Below are 25,845 nucleotides of genomic sequence, written 5' to 3' on the forward strand. Positions count from 1 at the left end.
AGCCGGAGTACCCGGAGAAAGCCTATGCTGACACCAAGAGAACATGCAAACTCCGCACAGAAGGGCTCCCACCTGGGATTGAACCAGGAACCCTCTTCCTGTAGGGCGACATGCTAACCACTACACCACCATGCCAACCTTGGCTAATACACAAATTCCTGGTTGACTACTTTGTCACTCTCAAGTGATGTCAATATTGGTTTGGGCTACAGACGACAAGTTTAAAAAAAGAAAAAAATCCATGGATGAGGAGTTGACAGTGAGCTTTCCAGACCTCTGTAGCCTGCCCTTCATCTCTGCCATGGGTTAGAGGCTTAAGGCTACTCAGCTAAACACAGTCAAATCTCTGACCCAACTGTCTGTAACATTGTGCGTATTGTAGATGCTTGGTTTTGACATGGAAGAAAAATGCATGGAATAAGATAGATGATATCTTCAATTCTGCTTTATCAATATTGATCCTTTTTTCTGAACTGTCCAACATGATTTTGGCAGTGTTATAGGAGAGCAGTGACAAATTAGTGGAGTATTTTTTTTTTTTTACATGTAGCTTGGAAAGGTGAATATTGTTCAACTCTGATAAAAGAATGTGAGAGAGGGAAGAAACAAGCTCCCTGATTCCCTCTTATCCCCACAAACACTATGCTGCTGCTGCTGCTGCTGCAGCTTATGCCTCTTGAATTCAAAATGGGCACCTCCGGAAATGCCTTGGCATTTTCACCCAACTACCTCATCTCTCTCTAACTGTGTGTCACCCCCTCTGGAGCAAGCGATGTCTGAGCAGCGGATGACTGATAACAATCCCAATATCCATCCACCACTAAAGTGCCCAGATGACGCACTCGCTGAACTGTCCTCCTGCTGAGAGCCGGGGGCGACCGAAATCGAACGAAGGGGATTAGTGAGGATGCTCGGAGCTTTGTGGAGAAGGTGTATTGGAAGCTGATGACTTTTCTTCACTGTGGTTATGGGAGCACTGGTTTATTTATAATATATGTGGCAACAAATATTTAATTCCATCTTCCTGTCATGTAACTCCCACAATGGGGGAAAGGCTCGGGGGAGGGGATGTCTAATTCGCACATTCTTGATTATTAAATAGTAAATTCCAAGCTTGAATTCATGCATGAGTTAACCTTTACAACGTAACTAATCTTCCTCACCAGGTCCTCCCACTCATATTCTCTCCTAGTCTACCAACAATATATTGATAATGTTATGCAGCAGCCCATTATGCAGCATATTGTCTCTTGCCAATGGATGCCTTGTAACATTCAAAGCCTTCACAATATGACTGATTTTTCTTTGTTTGCTTCTTTCTTGTGTCTTCCACTTGCCTGTTTTGAGCAGATAATATGCACAGGAGGGAAACTGCAGGGGGGGGATGTGATAGCTGCTAACATCAGTAGCTTTGGCTGACTCCAGGGACAACTGCCACATCTATATTCGTTCATCGAGGACAAAGTGTTTTATACTTCTTCTTTCATCCACTTTGGTTCCAGTTTTTGAGAGGAGCTGCTCTAAGAATCTATTTTAGAATTTGTGGAAACTAGAACTTGGGTAATGAAATGTGAGAGCACTTCAGATTTTAAAATGTGGACAAACAGAGTTGTTTTTAACCACAAAAGGCTGTATTTTTTAAAGAAAGTCATTTTTAGCAAGTGTGGATCTAGCTATGGCAATGCTTGTCAGTCTGGTCAGAATTGGACCAACATGGTCCAATAAGATGGATCACCATGACATTACAGACAATCCCTTGATTGTTCCTCCAGCGTCACCATATCAATGCCTTTTTGGTTTTGACTGACACTTTGGGATGGCTTGCCATTCAATCTAAAAATATTCATGTTTTCCTCTAGAAGAACCTGTAACTTTTCAACTAAAGCCATCATAAGTTCAAATACCTTTTCAGGCTTGTTCTTTGCTTTATGACTAAATGCCTGCAAAATGAAGATTTCCATCAACGCTCTGCTTTGTGTTTAGTGCTTATGAGCAAATGTTAGCAAATGCAATCTATATACATATGTATACATACAATATAGTTATATATATCTCAGACAGGGACATTTAAATTTAATAGTTTTGTTACTCTGACTCCCTCCCATCTGACGTCTGACGACCAGCAGTCCAGCACCTCTCAAACTGGGACAGTGTGACCACACTTGACAGGTTTACAGATTCACTAGCTGGATGTCAAAAAAGTCCTAAATGGTTTCAGATTTCTCAAACATGACGCCCAGAAATGCCTGATATGGGAAAGGCATATCACAAGTCTACAACAAGCTTGGCAATTGTCACATTATTTTACGTGCATCAACTGAAAACTGAAGTTTAGATTGATTGTGAATATTTCTCACTAAATCTCTGTTGCCCAAAAGCTGATATCCAGGACAACCTTGCATTTGGCTTAGATTGACTTAGGTACAGACTCACAGAGCTGTTAACATGGCTGTAGATTCCTAGTCTCATTAATTATCCAATTTCCAAGCCTTTAACACAATATCTGTTGTAGAGCTGTAACTGTACAAAGTCCAGCCATCTTTCCCCAGGAACTTCCTCCAGCTCTTCCTGCGGGATGCCCAGGCACTCTCCTGCCAGCTGGGCTGAAATCCCTGCAGCATGTTCTGGGTTGGCCCCCGGGCCTTTTCCCAGTTGGCCATGCCTGGCACACTTCTTACAGCAGACACCTGGGGGATGTTTTTAGCAAACACTCAAACCACCTCCACTGGACACACTTTGTAATGTGTGTTTGCAGTAGATGCCAAGTTAGGTTATGCATCCACTGGGAACATTTCTACAGAGTGCTGACTACTTTTACCCATTGTATTGACTTGAGAGAACACACTGTTACAAATTTCCGACAGTGCCAAGAGATTTGCATTGGTTTTCTTGCTCAGAGCAGAAGACTGCTGAAACTATTTCAACTTGGGAAAAGGTTTTCAATAGTTGTTCAGCAGTAATGACAGCCATGACCAGCACTTCCTCCCCAGCATCTGTTTAACACTTCCAGTTAAAGCAAGAGGTGGAGGCCAATTGCAGCCTCCTTGGCCCATTGATCACCATTAGAAGCCAAAAGTTGGAGACTGTGTTTAACAGGCACAATCTGTTCAGACAGTGGAACAAGAGGAGCAAAATAAAATCAATTGGAAAATGTTAATTTCCAGCTGGTGCTACCAACAAATCGTCCAACACTGCTGTTATATACCCCGGCATTGATGGTGCTGAGAAAAAAGATGCTATCTGTGACTGTTTGTGGAAGTTGGCTCAATAATTTCTTGTCGCACTTTGCAGTCTCAGCTAAGCTTAGGAGTTTTGTTTGGTGAAGTCACAGAAATGTGTGTTTACACTGACATTTCTGTCATCCACTGAGAAATCACACATATTAAAGTATCCGGGTATGACTCAGATGAATCCCAAATGCCAAGCTGTTTTTAAATATACAATATAATTTGGTGCATATTCTCGTCTTTAGCTAAACAACACTGTTCTGTCCTTTCCAGTACTGTGTTTCTCTTTTTATTCAATACACATTCATCCTGTCTTTTCCTCCCACACACAGTCTCAATTCCCCAATCCATCGCTGTAAAAGCCTCTGCCTTATTTGATCTTGGATTTTAACAGTTTTCGCCTCGCTTGTTGTCCTTGATCTTTAACTGCTTTAATTCACTGCCATGACAACCAAGGTCGGAGGGAGGGCAGGGAAATGTCTTTCCGGTGTCTGTTCAGGCTGTGAAATGAAAGCTGACCCGCCGTCTGAATTGCTTGGTGTACATACAGAACGAGAAACTGGAGAAATGTTACTTGAATAATAATGAGAGCTGGGTCGGCCAAGTTCAGTATTCCCGTCATAACATTGCAAACAATTATTTTGACCTAATCAGAAAATGCAGTCCAGGCTCAATGTGGAGAGCCACAGCAAGGTTTCGCTGTGATTAATTCATTCAACATTTCATTTGAAGGTCCTGTATGCAACATTCAGAACATTTAATATAGCAGCAAACTACTATTTGCTATGTAAGGGTATGAAGAAATATGTTCTTGAATAGAAAAGTCATGCTTTCTTTTGATGTGTTGCATATCTGAGCTTCTCTGTGGTTTGTTGTGGTAAGCTGGTCCAGACCTGTGTGACTGTTAGTGCATGTGTGAATCCCACTGGCTAACTGATTGCACAGCGCTTATACAGTGAATAGTGCTGATATCGGGATGGCGAGGGGTTCCCCCCTGGTTGACACTGTTAGATTTGTCAGCACTGTTGTCTTTGTTTAACGCTTATTATCGAAATGGCCTTTTGCTAAGTCCTGCCCATGGACGCAGACTGGCCAATCATAACACAGCATCGGGCCGGCTCAGACCAGGATCCGACAATAACACAGCTGTGCTCCATTGACTCTAATGCAGTAATTTCAGATTTCCTTCATTTTCAGGCTGGTTTTATGGATTTGGAGCTAAATGTTGTGCCTGGGGCACGTTGTGTATTAATGACACTCGTTACCTGGAGAGGTTGGAAAAAGATATACGTTTCTTCCCTGTTCCAAAACCAAAATCAAACCCTGAAAAGTGTAGGGTTAGCTAGCTAGCTACTGACCACCAGTGATATGGTGGTTGACTTTTACACTGTGATCTGTAGCCTATAGTTTGGCTTTAGCTTCTAACTATCTTTGTCTTTTTAACCTGTTGTTGCTGCTGAGTCAGTTTGACATCCTGGATATATCCTTCAAACACAGACTGTAGACCCCTCTGTCTGCTTCTCTCTGGAATCACTCTTTCATTTTTCCAAAAATATGATAGTGTGGGCTCTGACAGCTTGACGGGCCATCACAGAGGGGTGCAAAAGGTCAATTGGCACCTTTAGCTGTGAGCTGCTGACTCAGCTATCATCATGCTGAGGACCGTTTCCAAACAAAGCTGCAACCTTCAGGGCTAAAAAAAGTAGCCAACACGCAAGTGCCAAAACCTGAAGTTCATTTAATGGCCACTTGAGGCTGGCTGCAGAAGCGGGTCAATCCCTATAGACCCCCATGTTAAATGCACAACTTTAGAGCAGAAATTAACATGTCTAGAACCTGGAACCAAAAAACAGTTTTGGTCTCTATAGCTAATTTCAACATTCATGACAACTGTATGGGGGTGAATTTTTATGTAACACACCTTTTTAAATTTTATTAGGGCTTAAAGTTACACATATTTAAGGACGGGGTTGATTGAGTGACAGGCTGTCTGCGAGGTGTTGCTACAGTCTATAGGTCAGATCCACTCCTCGATCCTCCACAGCTCCACCCTCTCATCCAAATATGGTAACGTCAAACTTCAAAAAACCAAGATGGCAATGGCCGAAATACCAAAAGGCTTCAAAACAGGAGTTCACAAACCAGTGGGTGACGTCACCGGAGCTACGTCCATTGCTTTATATCATCTATGGTCCAGACAGCTCATATGCTCTGAATTTCAAAGCCTTTAAAATAACAAATCTATTCTAAAAAAATCTGCTGACTGTGATATGGGACATACATTTTGCAAGAGGAAGAAGGCATGTTTGGAAATACTGCACCACAAATGAAATTCGCCGGATAGGACAAAAGCCTCCCTACAGCAGCAGGAAATTATCTAACATAAAGATATGATCTGAAACGTGTGATATCAACGTTTTGTGACACCAACCTACTTTCCGAGGCGTTTTTAGAAGAAAGCCACGGCTCTCGCTGTCATATCGTGCAACGCTGATATCTACAGGGATTACAAAAGCGCAATCACCTGCATCAGCAGCTATGAAGAGATCATTTATAACTGTAAGCATGCTCCATAGCACCGCATGCTATGTAGTGCTGTAAAACCTGAATCTTTAAAAGATGGGGTTATTTTTCATAGAGGAGGACAGGACCAGTAGACAAGTTCATATGGTAAATAATTTCCTATAAAGCCCCAGGAAAGCTAGATTAAATACAATTTAGAAGCTGGTGATCTTGATGCTGACATTCCCCCTTTTTTTAAATTCAAAATCTCATTACAATTTCCAAGGAATGCAGCATTATTACAGCCGGAGGAGGGTGGACAAACAGAATCCAATACATCAAATAGGACTGTGCTGAGTTTACACATAAATCCTGGCTGCACAGGCCTTGCTGCACTCCATGTAATTCACAAGCAGGGAGTCTCTGTATATTTCTTCTTATATTGCCTAAATTGCCATGATTTAGTGATGCTGAAGCCACAGGTAAAGGACATATACAACAGGGTCTCGTGGGTTTTACAGCCAGCATATGCATCACCATCTGGCTGGGCAGCGTATGTCATAGTGTTTTGTCCTCTGTGAAACAAGGCGCAGAAAATATTGAAGCTCCTCTTTCTGATTATTCACATCCCTGACAGTGGTGTTATGCTTTCATCGTTTTCAATCTCAGTAACACATGTTCTCTCTCTCCATCTCTGATCGCTGTGTTCCTTTCAACTTGATTTCTCACTTTATTTTGCTGACTCCAGCTGAAATGACTCTATTTACAACCCATAAGGCGATGTTCATGTTACTCATTCTATTGAACTCATGCATATTATTGACAGGTATGCTGCATTACAATACAAAGATGGAGGTGTTTTTCACAGTGTGTGGATAGCAAGGCAAAAATGCACCTTTTCATAGTAAATATTCACCAGTTTATTTCAACACATTTCACATTAAAGTTTTCATCCTTCATTCATTGAGACGTTGCGAGAACAGCCACTGCAGTAAAAGCCTGTACGTGGCTACATGTGTCTGTCACAGCAGTCCGTTCAGCATGCCAACCACACTGCGACATTAAGGACATTCAGATGACCTTCCCTACACACAACCACACAACTACAATACTCAGACCAAGTTAGGGAACACACTCTTACCTTGAGTAGAAGAAAATGCAATCTGTAACGTTTGCTAAAAATGTGCAAACTGGTGATGAGATTTATTTGAGACTTTGTATATTTGGTATTTGGTAGACGGACGTAATCAGCAATTGATGCTGGAGTGATGGGAATGTACAGTATATAAACTAGCCAGTTTTTTTCATTATCTATTAATCTGATGATAATTTTCTTGATCAATCTTTTAAACTGACCAACAGGCCGAAACCAGAAGATATTCAGTTTATTATGACATAGAACAAAGAAGAAAAGAAAGAACAAAGAAACAAACTCCAAGCTTTCACTCGGGAGACCGCTGTTCGCGTCCAGTGTGAAACCAAAGGTTAATTGGGTTATTTTAACAACACAGTTTGCTCTTATTCGTAGCTTACTATACCAGTAACCTTTGCTCAACCCGGTCTCACTCCAAAGTCATCAAAATCTGGTGCTTGCAGTGTCAGACACTGACGAACAAAGCGGTCGTTTCAGGTTGGCATGATATGCGTCTGGTCACAGTTGTAGTATAATGGCACTTGGCAGTGTCAGGGGGAAACGAGGAGGGACAAGAACAAAAGTCAGGGCAACAAAAGTCTGAGTGGGGCAGGTAGGAGGGGTTGGTGGATGGGTCCAACAAACACTGACTTTAACCCAGGAGAGTGGTGTTCACTTCCGTTAAGATTGTAAAGCCAAACCCTGTTCTTTTTTCCTAAACCCAACCACGTGCATTAGGGGAAAAAAATAGTCAGTTGGGGGTGTTGCACAGATGTAGTGCATTAATTAAGAGACTGTATGTAAATGGTAAATTTCCTGTGAAAACGGAAGTGTATTTTGAAAGAAGATGCATGTAACAGGCAGAACTTGAACAACCAATACACTCAGGGTACCTTGCACATCATATATGGACGTGGAAAAGTCCGTGACCAAATGTCGATATGTGACGAAGTCAGAGTGAGAATGTGTTAGTATGGTATGTGAGGTTACAGTATGTTAGTAACAAACAAGCTTAATTGAAGCCAAACCATGATGTTATTTTTTCAAACTCTCACCAGATGCTTTGCCTAAACTTAAGGAAGTAAAACTAAAAACATTTTTTTTTTTTACCTTTGTTCTAAATTTATTTTGAAAAGACACCATATGCATTTAACAATTGGACACTACATTTCCTGTGAAAACTGAATTTTATTTTGAAAAGACACAATGCATGTCAGGAGCATAAGTTGAAACACCGTCCCTGAGCATCCAAAACTGATGCGGGAGGGGTATGTAGAGAGTCACAGTTTGATGTTTAGGGCATTGATGTTTAGTATTTGATGAGTTGGGACTGAGAATGTTTTGGTGAAACTATAATGTATGCACGGTAGGGCAATGGTTAGCATTGTTGCCTCACAGCATCAGGGTTCCTGGTGCGAACCCAAGGTAAGGTGTTCAAGCTCCAGGGTGAGGGATCCCCTCCATATGGAGTTTGCATGTTCTCCTCATGCCAGTGTGGGTCTCTCTGGCTACTCCGGCTTCCTCCCACAAACCAAAGACATGCAGGTTAATTGGTGACTCTAAATTGGCTGTAGTGAGTGTGAATGGTTGTCTGGCGACCTGTCCAGGGTGTACCCTGCCTCTCGCCCAATATAAGCTGGGACAGGCTCCAGCCCCTCATGACCCCCAACAGGATAAGTGGTTACGGAAAGTGAATGAATCAAAGAATGAATGAATATTGAATGTGTGCCATTTTCGCTTAAACTAATGATTTTAACAGTTAAATGGCTCTTAAAATAGTCGTTGATTAACTTTCTAGCGATCAACTAATCAATTCAGCTTTAAAATAGCTGAAACCCTGGACATGATAGTACACACAAAGGGCAGTTAAAAAACAAAAGTATCAACATAGATGCAGCAGAACCAGAAAAATTGTCTTTTGTATTCCACTCATGGTTCTTCCCTGTCAAAGCCTGGCGCCTACATTACCTGCATTGCAACTTGAGGCACATTGTAAACACACCAACAGTATATGACAACCCAGTGCAACACATCACACCTCCACTAATGACACCTCGCTGGAAGGTGGCAGAGCTACAGGTACAACAGAAACTGCTTAGCAAGTGCTATGGCAGTGTAATCTCACAGCCGCACTGCTGGTATCTATTAATCAGTAGGAGGAAGTCTTCTTTATTAGTATGCCTAAGGAACTATAGCTTCCTACTGCACAGCTACAGGAGTTAAAATGTTGAGCTCATCATGGAGATACTAAACTGTTTATCTTGCCAAGTTATACAGTTGTAAGTCATTTTAAAAGTAATCCATAAAAGACAAGTAAGCAGTCACCCGTAGCTAATTACTGGACTGCACCCAACATGGGAACAGAAATGGCACAAGCTCCCAGAGTTCTTGCCTGCTGCATCATCTCTTGTCCTTGGTCGTTTAAGTGCCAAGTGTAACTGTCCCAAAACCAGTGTAACGACTGTTTTCCTGCTGGTGTTTTACCATTATGATAACACGGCATGATTATGTGTTACTGCCACTGCTTTAACAGACAGGGCAGTAAAACCATCCAGAGTTTATGTTAGGCAAATTGGACATTCACACAGGTTTTAAAAGAAATGATATTTGGATAACGATAGGAATAATATAATCAACCAAAACCTTTTCTTTTTCTTGTCGTGCAGTCATTCTACATGCAGTCCTCTCCTAGAGAGAATACAAATACCACAAGATCTTCTTCCTCTTAGACTCTCCTGTAGTGCTGAATAATGGATGTAAAAGAAGAGTAATGCCAGATACATGGTATTTTTCTGTCAATTAATGCCTTGCTTTTACACCTAAGTGCACTGGAAAGGAGTTATTTTCAATATACAACCAATCCAACTGAATATTTTCTGCTGTTACTAGATTTCTAAACAACTCTTGAACAGTAATTGCACTGTATAAGTGAAAATTTGAAACACAGAAGAGACAGACAGACTTGTGCTGGGGTTTTTGCACGTTATATTACAGTTATGATGACAAAATGCATACATGTGTTCTCTGCATTACAGCGACAGTTCACCCCCAAAATCTCTTGCCAGTAGTGCTGTTTATTATTGGAAATTGTTTTGGTGTGAGTTGCAGAGTGTTGAAGATATCAGTCGATATCAACGATGTCTGCCTTCTATCAAATATAACGGAACTAGATGGCACTCAGCTTGTGGTGCTCAAAATGCCAAGAAAATACATTTGAAAAACTCAACAGCAATGTCTCCTTCCAGAAATCATGACCTGGTTACTCAAGATAATCCACAGACCTTGTTGTGAACAGTTTCATGTCGGAATTAGTTTCTTTCTACTGAAGTACATCCACCAACCATACATCACTGCGCAGAAGGAAGTGTGCGTCTACTCATGGAGGAGGGGCTCATGTTCATGACAGCAGGAGAGTAAACATTAATGGGGTCCTTCTTGGCTAAGCTGTAACATTAGTTAGTAGTAGACGCACACTGTCTCTGCCCGGTGATAAGGTCTTTGGATTATCCTGGCTAACTAGAGCATGAGTTCCGCAAAGAGACATTGCTGTTGAGTTTTACAAATGTATTTTTTGGCCATCTATTTTCATAATATTGGAGAGAAGGCAGACATCTCCACAGCTGATATCTCCAGCACTCTGCATCTCACACCAAAACAATTTAGACTGATAAACTGCACTACAGGTAGGAGGAAAAATATGTTTTTATTTTTATTTTGGGGTGAACTGTCCGTTTAAATCCAGCCATCTGCCTGAAACACATTTATCAAAACCAGACCAGGTTCTCAAAAGTCTCAGATGCCATCTGACTACTTGGACTGACATATCCGCTTTATTCCAGACCACACGGTCTGGAATAAAATTTGGCAGCAACACAAGGCTACTTCATAAGGCCTGCAGTACTTTGGCCTACTGCTCACTTTGCATTCATCGTGTTCCAGGCTTTGTTCCACTTTTTCCCCTTTAACTACAGTGAGAACAAGCTGCAAGTGGCTGCTATAATACTCTGGATCATGAGCCCCAGAAAGGACAGCAGAAAGGACAAGCCGTAACTCCAATAACATGATTTAATAGAATTAAGACCAATTACTAATCACTATTACCAGTTCAACATCACTGATACTGTAGGTTGTTAATCTGTGAGCAGATCCACAGCTATGATCTGTTAAACAATCACAATATTAAAAGGATACACTAGCTGATAAACATATGCAGATAGAATGATTATGAGCTTAACACAAATGAATGTTAATTTTCTAACAGCAACACAGAAGTTGTCGGTTTCAACATTGGGTGGGTCCTCTTCCAGGAAAATTTTATGCATGGAACAATTAATTTCCTGCATTTTGTTGAACTTTTATGGTCACATTTATGCCCTTTCAACATCAATGTGTGCTGTACACATCTAGTTCTGTCAGAATAAAAGTCCTCTGCTACTTTCATGTTTTTGTTCAGAAGGACAAATACACGTTGTGGAGGATGTGTCCCTTGGGTCCTCCACTGAAATCTACACCTATGCAGTATAACTCTATAACCCTATTCAAAACCCAAATGCCCCTATACATCAGCCAGAAAAGTAGAAGTGTACACCTACACTTTCCATGAAAATTCATTACTAACCTTTTGTTCACAACGCTTTGAGTCAGTCTGTGCAACAATTCCAAATGCACAGTTAGGTGTAAGGATTTTAATCGGTATTGAATGGATTGTTTATCCATAGCGCTACCTCAGACGCAGATTCAACTTCAGAGGCAGTCGGGGGTGGATGCTGCTGGTGGCGAAGGATATGTGATGTACTGAAGTGATTGTGTTTTATAGACCCTGCTCCATGGAAAGTGAGTCAGAGCCACTACCTCGAGGAAAATGAAATGAAATAGACAACAAACATAAAAAATGTAAAAGATATGGCTTGAACTATGTTATGTTGAACAACAAAAACAATTTCATCTAGAAATTTCATGGAGTGGGAAGGCGTCCATTTCTGAGAGGTTTCAGACATTTAGCTCAGCATTTGTGCATTTCCTGGACTAAGCGGTCCGTGTTCAATGTGCAGCTGTGCCGACACCTTCTGGGAAATCCAATCCAGCTTCAGCTCAATGCGTGCCCGTTGGGGTTGTCCGCTAATTGGTTGCTTTGAAGATCATTGGCTAGATGCTTACTGTGTCAATAGAACATCGACTGAAACTCAAAAGTAATTCATGCACAGATCAATGACATTTTTAAAGAATTCGGGATGTGGGAGGGACAGTGGTTTCACATGACACCACTGTTTCTATGAGCACTGTTTCTCTACTGGAGTTGTTCAGTTAGTCTGCACGTTCTCTAAGGAATCAAGCTTTTTAAAGTCAGTTACTCGACTCATCTGTTGCCATGTATAATAACAGGAACTCAACGTTATTGTAAAACAGATTAAACTTCATAAGAATCAACTCTTGAAAATTAAAAAGTGGGGTAAACATCAAGAAACATTTCTTTTTTATTAATTCCCTTTAAAAATGAATACATTTTCAAAGTTTTCCATCATTCCCGTCACTTGAGATCATACTCATGAGCTTAATAGCTGAGATAGAGGGTCATGAGCAATAAGCTAGGTTAAACAAATCCACTTTAACCCTTTTACCAAACCACTAATTTGTAAAAACTAAGGTGAAAGTTGAATTAATTACATCAGCCATTAATTTTAAGCATCCATTAGATCTCACAGAGCTAGTTTCTGTGCTGTGCCTGGACTGATTGTGTGTGCATGCACTACTCCAATGTTGTCGATGAGCACTTGACCTGTCTTGCTACTCTATGCCCACAGACTCAGTTGAAAAGATAGTGTCAGTCCAGTGTTACCCTCAGCAGTTTCAGGGTGTTTTCACTCCCAACTTGTCAAATACGGCAGCTTGGTCAGTGGCCCTATGCTTCAAACTATGACACTGTATGTGGTTGTAGTAATTACAGCGGGAGCAAAGGTGGAAGGCAGGAGATGTGGCGTAAAGAGCGACAAAGTCGATGTAAATGGGAGGCTGGGGTCAGTGGGTCACACAAACACAGGACTTTTACCCAGATGACCACTGTTTGTGTTTTGTGTGAAACCAAAAGTCAGTGTTGACTTATTTTAAGTTACCTATTTAATGTAGTCAACTTAATGTACTTACTGTTACTTGCATCACATACTTAACATGCGTAACATACTTTAATTACATAACAAACATAGTTTCTTTTTTTACCCAAACCATTATCTTTTCTTAAAGCTAACCAAGTAGTTTCTGTGAATATGGGAGTTTGAGTATAAAAGACACTGTATGCATGTAATAAGCAGAAACTGACACGTGCAAAATTGATGCTTGAGGGTTACGTATAGCGTCACATATGGGTGTATTGATCTGGATCAATATGTTGATTCAATGATCATTGATCCAACATTATCGATGCATAGTGAAAACATCAATGACAATAATAATCTTAAAAATATGCCTTTATTTTGAAATTGCTATAGCCTGTCTGTCACCTTTTATGTTCAAGCACACCACCCTCCTAAACATTCAAACAGTCCTAGTGGCCTCGCACCGGGCACACAGTGGCAAGCAGCCAAGAAAAAGACAATGAGGATATTTACTAATGTCTCATATTGATTGCAGGTCCCTAAATTGAATTCTATCAAAATGATTTCCCGGCCATACACTGTAAAAATAATGGACATGGCTACCGTGACCTCACTCACTGGTTTGTGGACTCCCATTCTGAAGCCTTGAGTTCAGCATTTTAGCCGTCGCCATCTTGGTGTTTTGGAGCCAGAAGTGACTAGTGGGCGAGAGTCTGGCACCGTGGCAGAGCAAGAGATGGGTCTGACTGAGAAGCCGAGGACATTATTAGCAGACAGCCTTTCTCTCAAAGTGGCCCGCCCTTAATTGTGCGTAATTTTTAGTCTTAATAAAATGTAAACGGGTGAGTTATATAAAATTTCACCCCCTGTACAGTTGTCATGAATGTTGAAATTAGCCACAGAGACCAAAACCATTCTTTGCACCTTCTGTAAACATGTTTATTTCTGCTGTTAAGTTGGGTGTCTATAGGGATTGACTGCCGTAGCCAGCCTCAAGTGGCCATTCAAAGAATTGCAGTTTTTGGCACCTCTGCGTTGGCTTCATTTTTCAGACTTTGTGATATCACCAAATATCATATCATTGTCCAAAGAATGAGAGACCTGTGATTTAAACCCCTAGTGTCCTAGGTTGAAGTGTACAGCCGCTGACCAAGCTACTGTATTTGACAAGTTGTGAATGAGAACGTGTTGCCAGTTAAGCCATAAAATGATAGAATATTCACTAAATGTAATGTATATGATTGTCATTTTCACAACTAAAGCAGGAGGCATGTATTCACTGATTATTTCTGATTCATAGTTTCACCTTGTGAACCTTTGACTTTCTCTCTACTCCAAGTGAAAACTATTTGCCTGGTCATTCAATCAGCAAAGTGGCTTCGGCCATGAATGCATTACCCTTGTCCAGACCTGTGACACATTAACCTTGACAACACTACCGAAACAGAATGTTATCTGTTGACCAGGTCACATCTCAAAGTGATGCCCCTCTCTGCCATGCTGTGAATAATTCATGTGAGATGGGGTGAGAAAGCGAGTAGAGGCTGGGCAGCTTCACAGCAATCCATAGGCAAAGTGTACATATAGCACTCTCATCCTTATAGCTATTGATTATGTGCCACGTTAGCCAGCAGCTTGGCAACAGATTACAAACAAAATAGACAACAAGATGGCCTGAGTGTCCACACTTGTTAAGTGTTGACTGTAGAAAGGGGAGGGTGGGGGCTCGGAGCGAGGCGAGTTGAAGCACTGAAAGACCTTCGCCGAATGGAAATAAACACAGCCCTCTCATTCATATGTAATACATGGATTCCTGGGAATAATAGCTTAATCAGCCCCGTCTTTTAGTGAGCGGGAAATGAGGAAATTTGGTGATGTGCAGAATGACAGACCCTTATAGAGAGGATTTGTCTGTTACACCTTAATCCATTAGGAAAGTCTCCTGCCTCAACTGTAGTAAAGCCGATTTTGAGGCTGCCGATAGCATCAGTGAGCATCAGGGAGGTGGCAGTTCTCAGAGAGAAATGGCTCTGCTGATACGTAGATATTCTGAGAGCATGTGCATGCTGACGTTCTGAGGATTATTTCCAAGCTCCAGCAACTTGAACTTTGATGGACAATTAATATATACTTTCACTCTCAGATGCAAATTTCCATATGAAACTCCATTTTTGGTTCAGATTTCTCAAGAGGCAACATAACAATGTCTTCCCTCAAATGAACTTAAGCAAAGCCTTATGTAGTGCAGGTTAAAATGAATAAAATGATTTAAGCAAAGACTCCTGTGCAAGAGCTTTGCGTATGTGCACTACATCACGTCTCAAGTAATTGCAGAAAGATTAACATTTGTGAAAATCCTTGTCACATGCTGTGTTAGGTCCATGCATAATGAATGGCAGTGACTGCTTGGGCCCTGCTGGAAAGGGTGTGATGACAATTTTCTGTCCCTGAATATGTCAACACTTAGTACATTTCCATTATTAACCTGCTGCTCTCATCACATTTAATGATTTTCCAGATTATTTATTAACATCCTGAATACTAATGCCAATAATTCTTTCATCAATCTTACTTTCTGGCCTCACGCTGCACAATCAAATGAAAACCAAGGTCTGGCTGCTGGTACTTTTGCAATTTTAATTATGAATACATTAATGAATGTATTAATTATCTATAAATTCATTTTTGTTGTAGTTGCTAATAAGAATTTGGATGAGGCTTTGTCCCTCATGGTGAGAAACAAAATGCTTGAATGGACACACTTTTGATCTCCAGTGGCTGCATGTTTGTGCAAATTTCAGCTATTTTTTATGGTCTTTACACTCAATTAATCTGGACCAGGGGTTTTCAAAGCCTGACAGTATGGGCCCTATTTTGGAAAACTGGCACTGGTAAAATACGGCAAAATAGCTATTAACAGTTCCTGTTTCCAGTGTACCCATGGATGTACAGACAGCTATGACTGGATTACTTTAGTTTACTAAAGAAAACATAAAAACATGATGATCTCGGGCAAGTTCTGTAGTTCTAAGGAGGATCTTTTTTCTATGATCATCAAGTGGATTCAGTGGAAATAATGATATCCTCAAAGTTTGCATCCTACTGAATCTAAGGATATATATATCAGTCTGTGTGTTTGGCAGGGTTATGACTCACAGGTGGAGGACTAATTTTGACATAAATTGCGGGTCAGCGTCTTTCCCTTCACACCTCCTCTTGACTCTCCTGTGTGAAGGCGCACCTCACAGTTTGAAACCTGTCATCTAGATGGATGTGAACACCTGAACATTGAAACTCATTCCAAAACCATAGACATTAATATGCTGCTACAAAAGCTTCCACTCTTCTGGGAAGACTTCCCATAAAATTGTGGGACCTGGCTGTACCAAGCGCGCTAGTGAAGTTGGCCACTGATGTTGGGTGAAAAGGCCTGGCTTGGTTGACGTGCATTCATCCCAAAGACGTTGGACTGGATTGATGTCATGGCTCTGTGCAGCCCTGTCAACTTCATCCACACCAACCAAACTGAGAAAACGGTTTCTTCGTGCATGTGGGCAAAAGGCTTTAAGGCCACAAAGAGTTGCAACATAGTTGGAAGCACACTGTATAGCTACAATACCACAGACTTTCCTTTAATGAAACTAAGGGGTCTAGCCAAGCGTCAAGCACCTGGGCTGAAAAGTGAAGCCAACATGGAAGTGCCAAAAGCTGCATTTCCTCAAATGGCCACTGAGAGCGAGTCAATCTCCATAGTCCCACATATTAAAATCACCAACTTTAAAGCAGAAATTAACATGTTTAAAGCCTGGTTAAAAAAATAGATTTGATCTCTAGAGCTAATTTCTCTGTTTAATTGTATGGGTGGTGTTATTTAAATAAAAGGCTTAGGGTTGTGCATGCTTATGGCCACTTTGAGTGATGGGTGGGTGCTGTCCGCTACCATGGCGACAACATTGGTGAGGTAACATAACCATGGCATAACCCCAGATTCAAAGTGTACAGGTGTGGCCATAGCTGTCACTATTTAAGCGTATTTTCAGTTCATGAGAGTTAAAGGAGCTATATGTAAGAAATCTAAAGCAAATAGTCGTAAAATCCTCCTAATATGTCACAGAGACTAAGGAATAATGTTCATATAACATACTGATCTCACTGACAACAATAGTACAGCCAGAATATTCGCATTTAAAAAAATTTTTTTACAGTCTGCAAATCATGTTTATGTTTTGAATTTGTGTTTTGGCCTGTTGCGCCACCCACCGCCGTCTACCAGTCACGCAGTCAGTAGAGTCTCAGCATCAGTTACAGTTAGGACTGAGCTACAATGGCTGACGGTGCGACTAAACCCAAACAACCTTCTTATGATTCCCAAAGACGCCAAGACAAAACTCGAGGCAAAGCGAGGGTCTATATAGGAGATGCTTGTGAACGGCGGAGACAGGTGAAAGCAGAGAAGAATTTGAAATCTGATGTCGAAGTGGCTACTCTTCTCCTCGACAGGTAAGCTTTAGCCAAAGTTGGCTAACTAGCATCATAGCTAGATGGGGATGGACATTTTGAATACTTTCAACTGTTATTCATTTTCGATCATACATTGTAGCCCATGTGCAGGTGGGTCATCACCCGACTGATTTTTTGGAGAAACAAACGTTAGAAGCACGGCAAGCAGCATTAGCAGTGTCCCGGTACATAGCATTAGCAGCCGGCTCCTCCTCCGTTGTATCCCGGCAGCAGCGTTAGCAGCAGAGAAGCCGGACTTGCTCGGACGGTCCACTGGAAAACCGAAGATCAAGGACGCGGGGACACGGCCCTGTCACGGCACATGGCAGCTGCCCATGGGCAAACAAATCACCCCCAATTTCCACCAGATGTGTGTTGGTTGCGTCTGCGCTCCGACACGGCAGCGGAGCCGATAGGATTCAGTTCTAGTCAACTGTGTTTCCACTGGCTGTGGCTGTGCTGTGTTCCGGCTCCATCTCAGCTGTGGCACTCCGGAGCCCTCCGCAACAGATACGCAGGACTTCTATTTTTGCCGGACGCCGGAGCACAATGCAGCAATTCAGCACAGAGCAGCAACCTCGAATCTGTAGGACAGGGGGGGCAGACACGACTCGCGGCAGTATTTTGAATTTGAGTGCAGTAACCGTTTTGGCCACATTCTTACATACAGCGCCTTTAAGCAATATGTTTTTGTCGCCTAAAAAAATCTTACTCGGATGTTCAGCTTTCCAGGTTTCGTGAAAGTAGCCTTAGCAATGTCACAGTTATCCATAGCTATAAATGCACCCTGTTAACTCAGCTAGCAGCTAGCATTAGCTTTAGCTCCACCCTCTTGTCCGGATATGGTCACCTCTGGCTCCAAAAAATTCAAGATGGCGACCAAAATGCCACACTCAAGGCTTCAGAACTGGAGTCCACACACAAATAGGTGACATTATGATTGCTACATCCATTATTTTATGCAATGAAACACTGAAAGACAGCCCCAGAGCAGTGGTAATAAGATTACTGTTTACAGGTTTGTCTCTAAGTGTTCAGGTGAGCCACATACACTACGTCCTTGAATGGAAAAGGTACAGCACCTCCAAAGCACTTATTCTTGTCAGTGTGTGGCCAGCACTGTCTCCTGGCCACACATTTCTATTTAATATATGTAATTACTAACTCGGTGTGCTCCTTATAAGCAAGGAGAGCCAAGTGGCACAATGACAAAGCAAACTGGGCTAATCTCTGTCACACTGTTCTGATTTCTCTCCCCGGTCTGCTTTCTTCCAGGTTCGATGAGCCTTTCCTAGCGTGCAAAATCTTAAAGTGATTTGCACTCTGCCGCCTCTCCCTGCCATAACAGCCTACCTTGTCAACAATGCTAACATGGCGACCTGTGCAATCTTTGGAAATTACAGAGACTGTGGTTACTTCTAGACATGCTTAGACATGCTGAAGATTTTTTATTTTTTATTTTTTTTTTCGCTGACTCTAGCACACAAACTGAAAAATGTGCACAGGATGCAGGAGTGAAAATGCTGTGAATGGACAATCATGGCTCTGGTGTGTTGCACAATGCAAATTAATTCACCAGTCAGTGAAATTCAGTCCGGTGCAGAGCAGAGCACAAGCTACATTCAGATGAGAGGATGTCATATTTGCTCTTTTACAGCCTAATTTAGGACAAGGTGGCATGCGTTCTATTTTAATCCTGGTCAAAAAATGAAAGTCACAGTGTTATCCAGGAAGTCCTTGAGTGCAAAAACTATCTACTAAAACTACAGGAGCGAAAAGAGAAAATGTTCTTTCTTTGGTAATTCAGTGCTCAAGGTTTTCCCTGGCAGTCCTGCAGTTGTTTTGTTTTTGGTCAACACCATTACAGAGGTCTGGTTATTTCATTTGCCAAACTGACAGTCACAGCTGAGGCCATCTCACTGTGTAATAACAAAAGACATTTCGTGCCTTTTCTGTGTTTTCAATACAAATGAACTTTAGGTTCTAATGGTGCTGGTTAGATTACAATGTCTGCAGCAGCAGCGAGCATGATTAATAAAGGTATAACGCATCACCAAAACATCGACGAGAGGGACGGAGCCAGGGGAATGAAATAGGTGGAGAGGAAGGACGACGGTAAATAGAAAATACCGTGTGTTGTTGTACCTGGCTTCAGGAAGGAGATTGAGGAGCAGGAGGAAGATCCACAAGCCCAAGTCCAGTGATTTAGGCTTCCAAAGTGCGGCAGCCATATCAGTAGAACCAGAAGACTCCTACAGAAATGACAGAAGAGTGAAAGGGAGATGAGGTCATACATAACTGACGAGGACTGGCAAACAGCTTATGAGTGACTTGAGAGAACGATCTAAATATAGCTGAGCAGGTAAATGCCGACGTGACTGACATCAAATGGTTGTACTTTATTTCTAATCATTCAGATAAGACTCATTTATAGTGCAGCGCCCTGCTTAAACCGCCTGCTCTCATCTAGTTTACATTTTTGATTGATGTGATTGATGGTTTCGGTTCGGTCTTAAACTGATGCTGACATTTTTATACCTAACAGCATGTGGCTGTCAAACACATCATGTTATGAGTCTTTTTTATTAAGTGACGTAAATCAAATGGTGATTAAAAGAAAATACGTGGAAAAAAGATTGTTTGTCATGTTTATGAGACCCTCAGAGAAGGCATGTGGGTGTTTTTACAATAGTATAAAGCAAGTTCAGCCTAACATGTGGCCGACAAACCTACTAATGTGTAGTAAATAGAGACAGTTTGACGGTGTCTGTCTAGTTTACATTGCTGATGTGATTTGTACTGCACACATTTGCTTTAGTCAACAGTTTTGGCTTCACTTGCTGACTTACAGACATTGCTACATGTTCTTGGGATGTCTGTGAGTGTTGTGGGCTGTCCAGATCCACAAGTCATCCAGTCCACAAGGGACCTTGAGCTGACTTCCTGCTGACTCCCAGAGAGTCCACATGAGTGCAGCCTTCACTTATTTAATTACCCAAAATTCAGTGCAGTTCAGGCATGCAGTTTTAGCTTTTCCAATCGCAGACCAAAACACAAAACTGACTTTTTTGAATGTGTAGAAATAATACTGTATTTAAAGGTGAATGAGTCATGTACTCCTAGGGCTGGGTGATAAGCAATAACAATAATTATCCCGATATAATCTTCATCGATAAAGCCATGATGAATGTTTGATGAATTGTCCATAAAGTTAAACCACCCATATGCCCATAGATGGGGGCGGTAATGCACAATAATCACCAGTTTCCACCCGCCATTAACAGCAGAAGATGAGACCAACATACATACATGCGTACATTAACATTATTACATTACAGAAACATATTTCCTCCAGACATTTTGTCCAAAGAGTTTAACATGCTGACCAGAGTTGAGATTTTTTGTCCATTGTTTTATTTACTGACGCTATTTTGATTCTTATTGTTTTCAGTTCACCTTAGATCTGTGAAATGTTCCACTGTTTGGCAAGTGTTTGTCATGTTCTGAAAGTAAATTATAATTTCAATCACAATTGACCATGTAATATCTTAAACTTTCATCCAGGAGCAAGAATCAGCCTTTAAACTTGATAATTATCATAGATATTATCATTATCGACTGATGTGAAATCTTTTATTGTGATAATATTTTTAGCCATATCAGCCAGCCCTATGTTGGCCAGATATATTTACCCAATCATGATACAGAAATATGTAGAAGTATAGGCTACAGAGGTAATCAAAATATATTTTATTATTACAGTGTGCCCTATAAAAGCTGTGCAGTGTAGTGCCAAATATTTAGAGTATGAAAAAAGGTATTAATAGTCAGGCCCTTATTTACAAACATTTTTACACTTGAATTTGTGTAGACTATATGCTATATACGTATGTATAAATATCATTCTGTTCTTACTCACAAAAAGCAGGGACAGATGAGCAGATACTATTCCTCTCGAGATCAGCTCGAACATTTGGCAACAATTTTATTATGTCTACAAAATCTCTGGCAATTGCTACTTACACATTTTAGTAACACGTGAAGATAACAAATGTTCACATGGTGGTACATAATCTTTCAGTCTTCATGCTTCAGGGTGCTTTTAGACCTAGAGTTGTCTTGCTTTGGTCTGAATCAGGGACTAATTTTGTTACAAAATTGCACAATTTACCTGAGTTGGTTCATGTTCTCACAGCAGCATTTACAAGCGGACCAGATCAAATACCTTGCGCGAGAAAGCTGCTCTTGATTGGTCAGAATTTCCATGTGGGAATTAAGGCAGTACAGGAGGAGGTGCACATTAATAATCCTCCAGGACTGTAACATGCTCATGTTTAACCCAAACAATGTGTCATGTGACTGCAGTTGGTTCGGATCGAGGTTTGATGAACCGCACCAGAGTTCGTTTGTAACCGGACTGAGACCTTCTTGAAGAGGTGGTCTCGGTCCGGTTGTTTTGGTGCACACCCGAGTGCGATTGTTGTGTGCACACCTGCCCAAACGAACCCCACTTAGGGGGCAAAGGAACTTGAGTTCGACTGAACCGAACCAAACAGGGCAGGTGTGAAAGCGTCCTTTTTCTTGATGCTTCTCCTTTTTTACTTTTTTTATTGAAACTTTTTTTTTTATTATTCATTCTGTGGTATTAGGAGGGAGGGTATGGCAGTTTGTTTCCAAGTCTAAGTAATAAACTATGCTGTTAAAAAAAAAAAAATGCATAAAGTGCAGTTCTCCCCACACACAAGTCATTTGTGTACAGTCCCTAACTTCTCTATACCTATACTTTTTAACTGTTAGCATCACAGATGTGGGCCTACATAATCAAGTCTAACTGGAACCAAATACATGAAATATTAAATATCCCACCTAAATATCCTTTCACCAAAATAAAGCTGAATATTTACTGTTAATGTCATTCATACATTCACTGTGAGTGCCTGTGTCCGTGCTTCCACCCACAGGACTCTCAGTAATCATTAGAGATGATGCAGAGTTTGAGTAGCACACTTAACGCAATTTGACCAAACACTTGCAGAATAAAACATCACATAAACCCTGGAATAAACACATTATCCAGCAGTTCACAGTCTCCTTCTTCCTTATATCTCCACTCTATTGATGTTGCATAGCGACCGCATTCCTAACTCTGTAATTATTGGTAATTATTACAAGACGGTTGCAGTCTGGCAATTTACAGAAAGATTAAATGACCACTCATTAAAAATGCATGAGCTCAGAGTGCAGCTTGAAAACAGCATGGAAGATGAGGGAAAGGAAGCCAAATGTCTGCAAATGACGGAGGTGCAGCACTTGCCCGGCCACTCCTGCACACACGCGTGTAGCAGCTGTGTCGTACTAAGAAGGCTTTCATGTTGCCTTTGTGAGAATCAGCCCCCCTTTTATTGCCAGTGTACAGACGGAAGATCAAACACTTTCTGAGGGGCAATCACTGTTCTGTGTGCCACTGTGGAGCACTGATCATTACAGGAGGAGTAAACAAATAGAGTGGATGCAAAGACACACTTCAGGTTAGTGTTCAGATGGGAGGCTGCACTAATAATTCCCTAACTCGTGACCATCATTCTGCTCTACGTTTGTGACGAGTGAAACCACTTTAAAAGAGCTGTCTGGCATCAAGTAAAGATCCACATCTAGTTAGCCTTAACACTGACATTGATGCTCATGAGCCAAAGAATCTGAGTTAAAAGCCAATTATTTTAAAATGTATGTATATGTGAGGAATTAAAACTGCTGATTTCTTGGCCATTTGTAACCCGAACATATTTTGAGGTGAGCAGAACCTTGTTTTCTTCTCATTCAGATTGAAGGGTGGGTCCATCTGCATTCTGTTCTGGGTTTTTTGAATACCATTTTTGAGGTTTCGAAGCTTCAGTGAGAATTACGCCAAATATCTGATGGTTTGACAGGACGCGGAGTATAATAGTAATCAGTCATATATGCTATTCAACCACGTGATCCGGTTCAGCCTTTGCACCGCTGCGTGTGCGTGTGAGGAAGAGTGATAGAGAGAGAGGGAAGACAAGTTGGACTGTTGCAAGCCGTGTTTCTCTAAGTTATTAATAACTCTGAACACTGTGGATCAGGCCGAATCACAAGATGCAATTCGTCTCACCCGTTTCTTTACCTCATCAGACAGCCACTTTAATTGCTTGAGGCAGGGTCAGCGACTGCGCTGACAACACTGGCCTAACCTGTGTCTGGCACTTGCCACTTCCTTTCAGTTTCCTCCAGCAGGTTACTGGTAAAAAAGTAAAACAAAAAACGAAGCATTCAAATGCTGATTTGGATGCCAATTACCATAGCAAACCATTGAAGCTTCATAGCTTTGAAGCATTAGGGTCAACCCCAATTTTGCTTGCCTTTACCTTGCAATCAGACAGTCTTTCTGATGGGGACTTTAAGCAGTTACGTCACTTTCTTCAGGGCTACCGAACTCCTTTGGCAAAAACAGTAATTTTACCTGGCAAAACACAGGAGTTGCTGGTCAACTGCTGCCTCTATCGGTTCATCGAGTTATTGTGTGATTTTCCGATGTTAACTAACGTGGCATCTGCAGCAGTACATTGCTTAGCTTCCATGCTGCTTAGGGGGTTAAAGGAATATAGCAAATTTGGAAGCTCAACAAAACATGATTCTCAAAGGAGACTAATATGTCGCAATGTCATCATGCAGAAACTTACACCAGGTCACTTGGAAAAACTGTTTTAGGCCTTGTTTATATGGCTACCGATACAAATAATAACTGTTTTTTTATTTATCCCATATAAAAAAAATTCCGGGTTTACACGATCAGTTGTGAAAAATATATCTGTTTACACAAAAACGCAAAAACGGCAGCTTTTTGCTGCTATTAGCATGCCAGGCCAGTAGGTGGCGATACGGCGTATGTCAAACACCATAGAAGAAGGTTCTGCACATGCACAGTTATTTGCATTCGTCTTGGTGCTAGTGATAAAAACAATAATAAACTACATTTTAACCTTGTGTAGCACAGTTAGCTGCTATGCACTTACTAATATTGGGCACAGCAGAAGTCTTTGTGCGTCGATGTAGCGGTGATGTTGATGCAGCAGTGCTAAGTTCATTTGTAAGCTCGTAAGTAGTCCCAAAAGTGCTAACAAAACGTAAACAACCTGGCATATATCCACCATTGTTGTTGTGGTTCCTGGGCGCCTAATGGGCATGAGCGAACTGGGTTGCATCATCATTTTCCAAAATCTCCATCTATCCTGTTTACACGTCTCCATAGAAAGAGATATTTTTAAAAACATTCACTTTGGAAGCCGTTTTTGAAAATCTCAGTTTTTGTCGAGGAAAACGCTGGTTACGTGTAAATGATAGGTGCAAACGCAAAGATAAATACCCGTTTTCAGAAATATACGGAACCGTATAAACAGGCCCTTAGAAGGGTGTGAGAAAATAGCTTTTGACACGAGAACGAAGGTACTTCATTTGGAGTATGATACATAAAGAACACTACTGGGTAGCTACAGGATTATTTAAAAACCTCAAATAATTAAATAAAAATGGGTGCACACAACATACTGATACAATTAAAAAATCATTCATAACTTTGTGTTCAGGCGGCACGGTGGTGTGGTGGTTAGCACTCTCGCCTCACAGCAAGAGGGTTGCCGGTTCGATCCCGGGCGTGGGAGCCCTTCTGTGTGGAGTTTGCATGTTCTCCCCGTGTCAGCGTGGGTTCTCTCCGGGCACTCCGGCTTCCTCCCACAGTCCAAAGACATGCAGATTGGGGACTAGGTTAATTGGTAACTCTAAATTGTCCGTAGGTGTGAATGTGAGTGTGAATGGTTGTTTGTCTCTATGTGTCAGCCCTGCGATAGTCTGGCGACCTGTCCAGGGTGTACCCCGCCTCTCGCCCGATGTAGCTGGGATAGGCTCCAGCCCCCCCGCGACCCTCAAGAGGATGAAGCGGTTAGAAGATGAATGAATGAATGAACTTTGTGTTCAGGCCCAGTTGAATATTGCAATAATAATGTATGGTTATCACAAAATCCCACGGCACACCTGGATTAGCATCACGGCACACAATTTGAGAACCACTGCTCCATAAAACTGCAATCAACTATGGTGTGAAAATAGCCACACCGATCTGACAATAAGGAGAAATGGCCACTGGGCACTAGGGGTGGGAATCACCAGATGATATGATGTTATCATCATACTTAAGTCACGATACAATATTATTGCAATTTTAAGTATGTTGCAATATTCTGAGTATTGTGATAAAATATATTGCAATATATTGTGTAACATCTGTTTTATCTTATAAGATAAAGTTTCTAGTCTGTTCATCTCACTTAAGTCTTTTTTTTTTTTGCAGCAAAATGTATCTAGTGGACTGAAAAAGCAA

At 41.3% G+C, this 25,845-nt stretch overlaps 1 protein-coding gene and 1 long non-coding RNA gene across 4 annotated transcripts in view; one reads left to right on the top strand and one right to left on the bottom strand.

Moving 5' to 3' along the window:
• The window catches only part of LOC125899045 (uncharacterized), a 174,664-nt gene that overhangs the window by 94,889 nt on the left and 53,930 nt on the right, over positions 1–25,845 (top strand). The window lies entirely within an intron of this gene.
• Positions 1–25,845, bottom strand: part of gabra3 (gamma-aminobutyric acid type A receptor subunit alpha3) — a 146,353-nt gene that overhangs the window by 77,689 nt on the left and 42,819 nt on the right. For all 3 annotated transcript variants that reach the window (XM_049593161.1, XM_049593162.1, XM_049593160.1), the window contains one exon: positions 19,596–19,702. In XM_049593161.1, the coding sequence (XP_049449118.1) occupies positions 19,596–19,681 (86 nt within the window). In that variant the 5' untranslated portion in view covers positions 19,682–19,702. The remainder of the gene's footprint in view (positions 1–19,595; positions 19,703–25,845) is intronic.

This window comes from Epinephelus fuscoguttatus, linkage group LG12 (assembly GCF_011397635.1).
Source record: "Epinephelus fuscoguttatus linkage group LG12, E.fuscoguttatus.final_Chr_v1".
Lineage (NCBI taxonomy): Eukaryota > Metazoa > Chordata > Actinopteri > Perciformes > Serranidae > Epinephelus > Epinephelus fuscoguttatus.